Below are 10,145 nucleotides of genomic sequence, written 5' to 3' on the forward strand. Positions count from 1 at the left end.
TTCCTAGTAAATTAGAGAACAAACCCTATTATACCAAGCAGGATCTCTGCTAAGCCGCCCCTCATCACAAAAACTAGATATAAACATATTTGTAAGAACTAGTTTAAACAAGGGAATCAACTATAGCTAATAGAGAACAGAATCAATAATTAGGCCATCTGTGTATTCTCTATCAGTCTAAACATCAGTATATATTTTGCCTATATTGAAGCTAATATTTGAAAGTTTAAGCCATTCGGTATTGAGGATGAGCATGATATGATGGGGAGCTTAATCGTTAGTTGTCCTGGGCTTACAGTGTTCAAGACCTGTGAATTGCTCCATGAGTAATAATTATCAATTTACTGGAGAGATTATTAGTTACTGAAGGTATACTTAAGTATCATGATTTTAAGAATGTTGCGCCTAAGTGGCAGCTCTGTCTTTTGATGAGATTATGGTATATGATGACGGCCATCTACCAGTATTCGCGACTACATTAGGGATCTTGCAACTGTAAGTAAGCTTCAATACCTTGAATTTGGTGGTCATTTATGTCAGGTGCACACTGTTTTTATAATAATATCTGACACTGCAGGAAAATCCTTTAATAACCAGGTATGTAACTGATATATGGAGTAAGATTTGATACATTACTGCAGATATGAAATTCCATTACAGTATAAATTTCATCTTACTAATGCCAATATCTATCTTAAATTGCGGATTTTCCGGTGAATCGAAAGACAAACCCTAAACTAACCAAGATACATAGATGCGCAAATTAACCTTAAGCCTATGTATGCACATATTCACATTGCTGCAGGCCTTCCATCTTTTCTGGGGTCACTTACCCCAGTAAGTTTACCAAAGTATGTGTTACCAATAAAATTCTCTCCAGTTTTCCGGCCTAGATCAACTGAACTTTCAAATGTCTGTACAATAAGCTGGCAGATTGCTCCAGTTTCAATAGGCTGCAGTTTGTGACCCCTCTTCTCCAAGAAAGTCCTCCTTCCTATGGGGAGTTCAATGTGCTCCCCATCAATCACAGTCACATTCTCGTATAAGACTACATTCGGTATTAGCTGCAGAACATCAATTTTGACTTAGAGGTTGGCCATTGCAATTCAGTAAAAATTTATACGCAGTATTTTGGATTCTATCAGTTGTTCGATAAATATTTCTGATAGTGTTTTAGATGAATTTTTTGACAGCAAGGAAAAAGAGAAAAATAAAACCTTATGGTAGACTCTTGCATTTTGGACAGCAGTGAGAGGATCCATTCCCAGAACAAAATGGTTTAGGAAAACCTGGGTTACTGCTGGAATTATGTTCATCCCGCCACTACCACCTATAACTCCAGCCAGTTGATCATCCTATCAATTAACCAAAATGGGAAACATGATCAAACTTCTCAAAAGACAATAAGGGTAAAGAATATTAATACAACGTTGTCCTTTACTCCTTTTATCTTACCTTGAGAATAATGAGGGGAGTCATCGAAGACAAGGGTTGTTTTCCTGGTTGTATGAAATTTGCAGGATCAGGAGGAAGACTGTCAGGACTTACTTCTGCAGGAGTTGAAAAATCACCCATCTCGTTGTTTAACACGATTCCAGTAGAAGGGGATAACACCCCGCCTCCAAATGGATAGTTGACTGTTGTTGTTACTGATACTGCGTTTCTCTCTGCATCAACGATGCAGAAATGACTCGTTCCATTATCTTGTAGCTGACTCCACCTACATAATTTAAGCATATGTTAAATTTTACTGTAAAACCTTCCCACTTTAATTTCCTTTCCCTTTATCAGTCTATCTTAAGGTAGTTAAAGAATCCTTCCTTTATATACCTGCTCAGGTAATATTCAGGAGGGAAAGTTGTGTTATCATATATCTTATGCCAAATTTCCTTCGCAAAAGACGTGGAAGTCATGTCGGACATATACTTGGTAATGTTAACATAAGCAGGATCGCCCAAGTTCATTCTGACAGCAAACATATGCTTCATTGCCTCAATCAGTCTATGTAAGCCTAAAGGCCCTTCAATCGCATTGGGGCTCCCATAGTTATTTAGTATGTTTAATATCTGTTTCGCACCAGAAAAAGAAAAGAGAAATTCTTTGAGTTGGGGAAAATATGCTTCTTACACCATACACTGAAATATTTAAGCCTTACAGATATCCTTTAGTTTACATATAATACTCCTTACTAGTAAGTTGTATATATATATATATATATATATATATATAAAAGAAATTTCATCATGAAAGATCTGGCAGACATACTCTTAAGAGTCTAAGCCTCTAAGGTCACAAATAAGCTGATTTTAACAATAGGCATGATGCTTGCAGATGTTTGATTTTACGCGTCAGTTGATACTTTACAAGACCTCAGGATACTTCAGAAACAGAAAAGAAAAATATAAACATCAGCCAATGGCATGGTATCAGAGGTGCAATATATCTGAAGCCTTACTAAGTTCTTACAGTTCAAAGTATCATAGACTGGTAAAAGGGTATTTCTAGAAGACACATTCAAAGCACATTTTTTCATGCATCAGCAACATGAATATGAGTCCATCAACCAGTAGCTAAGAGCACTTACCAGGGTCATTCCCAGGGTACCGCTTGAAGGAGGTGGCATTCCTAGTATCGTATACCCCATTACATCAGCTGCTAAAGCTTTCGTTACTTTCACTTTGTAATTCCTAAGATCCTCCTCTGTCAGAATCCCACCTGCCTCTCTCACATCCTTCACTAACTTCTTGCCAACTGTGCCATTGTAGAAGGCTCGTGGCCCTTGTTCCGCTACTGCCTTCAAGCTTTCTGCAAGCTTTACATTGTAGCATATGTCCTTTGTCTGCAAGAGCTTCCCATTTGGTGCAAACACTTGCCTTAAACCAGGATCAGCCCTGATCATCTTCTCATGTTTTAATATATTCTTTTCAAGATATGGAAGAACCTCAAAACCATTTTCAGCAAAATGTATGGAAGGTTCAAATAGAGTTTTCCATGAAAGCCGCCCATAATACTTCCATGCTTCATGGAGACCAGCCAACTCACCAGGTACACCCATTGACAAAGGGCCTGAAAGCTTCGCCGCTAGATCACTGTCATACATGTTCTGTTTTTGTTAAAAGAAATATCAATATAATGTCAACATTTGCTCTCAATCTTACTGATTTCAACGCAAGGACTCGGATTCAATGAAGACAGAACAACATACCTCTTTCCAAAAGCATTACAATACAGTCAAAATTGATTCAGTTTTAATATAAAACTACCAAATTACTAAACCAAAATCAAGCAGTTAGAAGAGTGAACCTCAGAAGCAGCTAAAGGAGCAGTTTCTCTCATATCAAACGCTAAAGTTTCTGATGTTGATGCAGACCTGACAACCATGAAAGCTCCTCCTCCTATACCACTAGCCATGGGATTAACCACACCCACACACAGCGCGGTTGCAACAGCAGCATCAACAGCATGTCCACCTAGTCGGAGCATCAATGCTCCAACCTCAGAACAACGGTGGTCATCAGCTGCAACAATCCCTCTCCCTGACTCCACAATTTCAGGCACATCAACTTGTGGCTTTCCATTGAGCTTTTGTTCATTGTTTACCAACCAAGAATTCTTAGTGCGCCCAAAAGCAAGGCCTAAAATAAGGCATTTGCAAAAGAGAATGATTAAGTTTGTTGGAACTTTCATCTGTTTATCAATTTATGTAAACTTACAAATAAACTTGCAGCTGTTAAAGATTAAATGTATTGTATTTGTACTTAAAATCCCAGTTATTGTTTGTCTAAAATTTCATGCTCGTGATTAAGGAAAAGTCATAAGAACAGCAAAGTCAATAAAATTGACACATGAATTATTGTGTTTCATAAACATAGAGTCAAAACTAAAATGCTAGGGAAAGAAAGGGATAATGGTTGGTTATTACAAGCGGTGGATGATATCTTGATATTGACATTATATATATTATTGAAATGAGCTAGAGTAGTAAAAACACTCATTATATGATTTTAATATGATGCTTCATCAATCTTTCATGATTCTATAGATTATAATTAACGAGGGATGAGCATATGTCTAACTTATATGGATAGCAAGTTTTCTTATTTTTTATTTTTAGATAGATTAGGATACGGTCTTGCGAGAAGACGTACCTAATCTACAAAACCCATGTATCTTACTTCTTAAAAAAAATTAACGAGAGATGCAAATGTCTAACTTATAAGATACCATTTTGAAGGATTATGTGAATTTAGATTGTATTTTGAGAAGTTGTACAAAAAAATTGTGATTAGAGGATTACGAGCCAAACATTCATATATTATACTTTATCGGCTCCAAAAAAGTGGGAAATTTGACATTTTAAATTCACATTTTGTTAACTTTGACCTTAGTTTTTAAATTAATAAACAAAGGATGCACATCATCAAATAAGATTTTATTACATCTGTTTTTTTGTATTTTATAAATGTATAATTCGGTATTTTATATTTATAAATAACTATCATCCTAGATATCAATGGTTACAAATATTTTATGAACCTCACATTTTGTGTTCAGTTTTCGTGTATACTTCTATGAAAGCTACCCGCATGTTAATAGCGTGATGAATCAATTGTTTTTGTCATCCACATAAAGTGATAAAGATACCACTTCATATTAGATACCATTCCTACCAATAATTGAAGCTCATATATTCACACCACCTTCTTATAATTTTGTACAAGCTTAAAAAAAATACTCCATATTCCGTGTGTGTGTATATATATATATATTGGAAAATACTCCGTATATACTGTATATAATTACGCTAGAATGTGTAATGAATTCCTAATTAATAGCTGTGATAAGTAAAATAAAAAAAATAACCTGAAAATATGTTCTTTAATATTTGTTAAATTACCAAAATGCCCTTACTTGTCATATATCAATATGTGGTTCTAAAAACAATTTTGTGGGGGTTTTAAATTTTTAAGCATAATATCACAGTTATAAATTATTCGATTAATCCGTATTTCGAACCTAGACCCAATTAAAATCAATGTGCAAATAATTTAGCACAATTTCATCGAACAAATCAAAACATTCGACTTTCAAAGACCATACAAGCATGCGGTCAAACCCCATATCCCCAAATAACTATAGAATCTATAGCCGTAAACTCAACATAGAATCTGAATCTACCCACAAAGTTGACTTTAATCACTTATCGTATTACAAGACGACGTTTAGCGATTCACTTATAAACTCTTCCATTTTAAAAGAGAAAACTTTATTCCATCGCTGTTAAAATCCACCGTGATAAAAATAATTCAGGATTTAATCAAAAAAAAAAAAAAAAGTCGACTTACCTGTAATTATGAGTAATGCAAGAAAGGAAAAGACGAATTTGCCCCAAGAGTTGGAATTTTTATGGGTGTTGCCCAGAAGAGGAGCCTCCATAGCAAGATCAGCAAAGAGCCTCTTTCATGAAATTAGGAGAGAGAAAGTGAGAAAATGAGAAACACCCAACTAAACGTGGAGGTTTATAACTGCCATAAATAAACCTTACTACTGTATTTATAATTTAATTTTTATTTCCTCTGGGAAAAAAAATGTAACAATCTTATTTTAAGGAAAAAACAGAATAAATTATACGCATTTTAATTATGGCTTGGATTATACGGAGTAAAAAAAGGTTACAGTGGTTGGTTGGTACAGGTGGGATAAATGGTATGATACCAAAATAGTACTCGTACTATAGTAATTTAGTGGAGTATTGATATGAAATCATATGAAATATGAAATCATATGAAATATGAAATCATATGAATTATGAAATGATGTGGTAGGGACAAGTTAGTTCAATATTATTATTATTTCAAGAATCTTTAATTAGAATAATATATACATCATTGATTCATTGTTTATTGCGTTCCATGTCAATTGATCACACCATATACTAAATTAAAAATATAAATATAAATTAATAAAAAAAAAAAATCCTTTTTAACCCTATAGCATGATTAGCATCATTGTATAGACATTATAGTCATAAACCACAAAGTTTTATATGCGGTTGACCATATTGCGTGGCCGCGGCTACTCGGTCAAAGTTACTCGGTCGATCAAAAGTTACTCGGTGATGGGTTATTCGATCAGTCAAGGCTTATTTGATCGTTCAAGGTTACTCAATCAGAGGTTACATAGGGTCTGTTCTGATTGAGTGAACTGAACTAAACTTATTGGAGCTGAATTGAACTGAACTGAACTGAATTGAACTGAAAATTTTATGAGATAAGGAACTTAAGAACTGAACTGAACTGAACTTATTGGAGCTGAATTGAATTGAAAATAATCTGAAGAGAATAGGCCCATAGTCAGTGTTTTGTGATACTCTTGCTTTGCTCTAAAAAGAATTTGATGTACACAAAGTATCAGATCATCGTCATCTTCTTGCGATGAAGAACAAGTTTCCACCCGATGACAAGTTGGTGGTGGTTACGACGAAGGAGAGGAGCGAGGTCATCCACGGCGGAAGAGAGAGAAAGTTTGAGATTCTCAGATTTTTTGAAAAATGCTCAAAAATCAAATTGGGACTTTCTTATGTGATGTATAATTATTGAAAGTGATTGTCCCGTATGATTATTGTATGTTGAATTGTGAGCATTTTGATAATATATGCATGTATTTTGGTTGAGAAATGAGCAAGTTATGTTATACCCATGACCTTTACTATGAGCATTTCAATGGAGGTTCCACCATTGTTGTACATATTATCAAACAAATTATATATATCCTCAAACAAGTTATACATATCCTCCATTGGCTGGATGATATTCTATATTGGCCATATGATATTATAGTTGGATGATATCCTCTATTAGCTATATGATATCATTTACGATTGTATCTATGATATCCTTTATTGGTTGAATGATATCCTCTATTGGCTATATGATATCATGACTGGATAATGTTCTCTATTGGCTATATGATATCATCGAGCCATGATATCATATAACCAATAAAGAATATCATCCAACCAATATAGGATATCATCTAGCTAGTAGAAATATCATCCAGCCAATAAAGAATATCATATAGCCAATAGAGGATATCATCCAGTCAATAGAGGATATCATCTAGCCAGTTGAAATATCATCCAGCCAATAAAGGATATCGTATAGTCAATAAAGGATATCATTCATTTAGTAGAGGATATCATCCAGCCAATAGAGAATATCATCCAGCTAATAGAGCATATTAAAAAACTGCATTTTGTCAGTCCGGACTAACGAAATATTTCGTCAGTCCGGACTGACACAATACCTTCTCTTTGATGTATTACTCATACCAACAAGATGCACCTTTATTTTGTTTTATTTTTTTTAAAAAAAAAGAGTTCATATGTTATGATACTTCTCACTTCTCAGTTAAGCGTAGTGCTTGGCTGCGAGTGGTCTTATGATGAATGACCTTTTAACTATCCATGATATACATGAGTGAGGACAAAATGCGCAGGAAGAACTTGTGTTGGTCTGTGAGGACAATTGTTGGTCACAGATGCGCAGTTTGTGACAATAAACCCCACCCTGATTTGAGGTTGGGGTATTACAGTTTTGGTGAGTGGCCACATAATATGATCAGCCACACAGAAAATGTGTTGGTTATAAACAACTAATAAGTTTAGATAAATGAAATCAACTAAATAATGCATCCTAAAAATTGTTATCTCACAAAGTGACAAAGTGAGAACTTACTCTTATAAATATTCTTATAATCGATGGTAGATTAGTAAGGAATACACTTGCTATATTGTTATTTGTCAATTTTTTTAGGAATTGAAAATTAAATCAATTAAGTTTATATGATTAGTTAAATCAATTTTGCCACTTTAGTTTTCAGGGTAAAAATTAAACACCAATAGTAATAGAAGTTCTAATATCAACAATAATAGGGTATTATGTTATTTAAAAAAAAAATCGAATTATGTGAAAAAAACTTATTATTTATTAAATAAAAATGTTGTTAGAAAGAGTGAAGGATAGATCGGTTGATTAGAGCTTTCCTCTCGTATTGATCACAAAATTTGATTTCTCAAAGGTGGTTTCTGGAAAAATTTCGTAATTATTAATTATCCATTATCAATTGAGTTAAAGGATGAAACTCATGAAAGCATGTTTAATTATAAAAGGGTGAAATGGGTCTTAGTCTCTTACAATAGAATAATACAATAAGGTTATACAAAGCCACAAAGGTAGAGAATTCGATCCGCTTACGACTTTACAAGCCTGTAGGAGGTTTATTCATAAAATCATTGATAATACCTAAAGTAGTTTAATTATATAGCAATGATCCTTCTTAATTATTATTTTTTTTTTTTGAAAAGCTCCTTCTTAATTATTTTTAACAAGGTGAGATGTTTAGTTCACCATATTTTTGCTTATCTAATTTGGTCTAATTTAGTCTGATCTGATTTGGTATGATATGATATGATCTAATTGTCTTATTTGACCAAATTTTAACCTTATGTGTATGATAATAGTCTATAAAGAAAAAAAAAATACTACATTTAGTTTTTATTTGCTGCAACAAAGGGGGGGGGGGGGGGGGGCGGGGAGCGTAATCCCAAGTCTTAAGCATTATATGGCTCATATTTATTAAAATATAGATATATAAAATCCGTATATACATTGATTTTTGGTAAAAAAAAATACTCTCTCTATTTTTAAATATTTGCTTTATTTCTTTTGGGCAGGGGTAGACCTTCATTGAGGTCTACTGGGGCCTGGTCCTTGATACAGTCCAAAAATATTGTAGATTGTAGAGTATTGCAGTGTTGCTGATTGCTTTTCACTTTCCAATACTAATGACATTCCCAAAAAAATAATGCTGACCCCACTTACTACATGACCCACAAACCCACATCACATTTCAATATCTAAAGGTATGCTCTCTTCAACTTATTTTCAGTTCAGTTCAGCTCCAATCAATTCAATTCAGTTCAGTCCAACTCTTAATTTCCTTCTCTCATAAAATATTCAGTTCAGTTCAATTCAGTTCAGTAAATCAGAATAGACTCTAAATACTCCGTCATTTGTTAAAGATTAAACACATTTTACTTCTTAATTTGGGACAAAAAAAATGGAGTATCCAATTTGAATTACATGTCTACATTTAGCCTTTTTTATAAAATAAAAAAAAAATAAAAATGACGGAGTTAAATATGTTATATGACCGAGTTAAATATGTTTATTTTAATCATTACTCATTGTTTGTTAACTTTTAATGTAAATTGTTTAGTTGCAACAAATATAATTAGATTTTTTAGTCTCAATTTTTTTTTAGAAAATTGGAAAATATCGCTATTTCTATAACAATGATAAAAGATATTACTTTTTCCTTTCATATAATCAAATTCCATAAAATTGTAAATTTTTGATATAACTCATACTCCATAATAAGTTTTAAATTATTTTCTAGGAATTTGCTTTATGTCATAAGTTCAAATATATTTGGCCCTTAAAAGAAAATTACTCAAGATCCGCCATTGCTTTTGGGTATGTATACCGATGTAAATTTTTGATCAATTATATCTTTAATTATTAATAAGTATAAATTCTAACAGTTGAAAATTAATAATCTATTCATTGAGACGATTTCAAAAAGTACCTACAAGATTATATCTTTTTCTTATGATCACAAACATTAGTCAAAATAGGATGCATGTATAAATTAGTACAAAAAGTATAAATGGAGCAAATATTTAAAACGGAAGGAGTAATAACTTGTTTATGATTCTCCTTGATTGGCCTAATTTTAGTGGGGCATTAAAGGCCTTGGTGGTTGGGCTTGGACTAGTTTAAGTGTATTGTCTTCTCCTATCAAAATTGCCCAAAAATTATATCCAAAGTATGGCCCAAAATTTATATTATAACATCATAAGTGTATTGTCTTCTTCTGTATAAATGAGCATGTATTAATGATATTACAATAATATACTCCGTAGTAAAGTTAGACTGAAAAATACACGATCTTAATTTTTTCTTGCTTTGTTTTTTTAAAAAGTTAGTATCTTCAAGAGAGTGTTTAATAGACTTTGAAGTGGATATTAAGAAAGAAGTGATCTGACTCATCTGAGGATGACATTTTCAAGTTGATAGAAATAA

The 10,145-nt window shown here is 32.9% G+C and overlaps 1 protein-coding gene across 1 annotated transcript; it reads right to left on the reverse strand.

Annotated features, from left to right (window-relative positions):
* Nucleotides 1-582: 582 nt before the first annotated feature.
* LOC145578668 (glutathione hydrolase 3-like) lies at nt 583-5,597 on the reverse strand. Its single transcript, XM_081635962.1, has 7 exons — nt 5,346-5,597; nt 3,304-3,635; nt 2,585-3,103; nt 1,831-2,066; nt 1,456-1,720; nt 1,218-1,355; nt 583-1,064 (listed from the first exon to the last, which is right to left on the reverse strand). Exons 1-7 carry the CDS (start codon nt 5,434-5,436, stop codon nt 792-794), a joined length of 1,854 nt encoding a protein of 617 aa, XP_081492088.1. The 5' UTR covers nt 5,437-5,597; the 3' UTR covers nt 583-791.
* Between the last annotated feature and the right edge of the window lie 4,548 nt (nt 5,598-10,145).

The sequence above is a fragment of the Chenopodium album genome, chromosome 14 (genome assembly GCF_948465745.1).
Source record: "Chenopodium album chromosome 14, dcCheAlbu1.1, whole genome shotgun sequence".
NCBI classification, from domain to species: domain Eukaryota; kingdom Viridiplantae; phylum Streptophyta; class Magnoliopsida; order Caryophyllales; family Amaranthaceae; genus Chenopodium; species Chenopodium album.

What these genes read in the sequence shown, in the direction of transcription:
- LOC145578668 (XM_081635962.1), bottom strand. Translation starts at nt 5,436, where the DNA reads ATGGAGGCTCCTCTTCTGGGCAACACCCATAAAAATTCCAACTCTTGG. An exon ending in CTCCTTTAGCTGCTTCTGAG is followed by an intron (nt 3,104 to 3,303) that starts GTTCACTCTTCT and finishes TAACAAAAACAG; the next exon opens with AACATGTATGACAGTGATCT. An exon ending in ATGCAAGAGTCTACCATAAG is followed by an intron (nt 1,065 to 1,217) that starts GTTTTATTTTTC and finishes GATGTTCTGCAG; the next exon opens with CTAATACCGAATGTAGTCTT.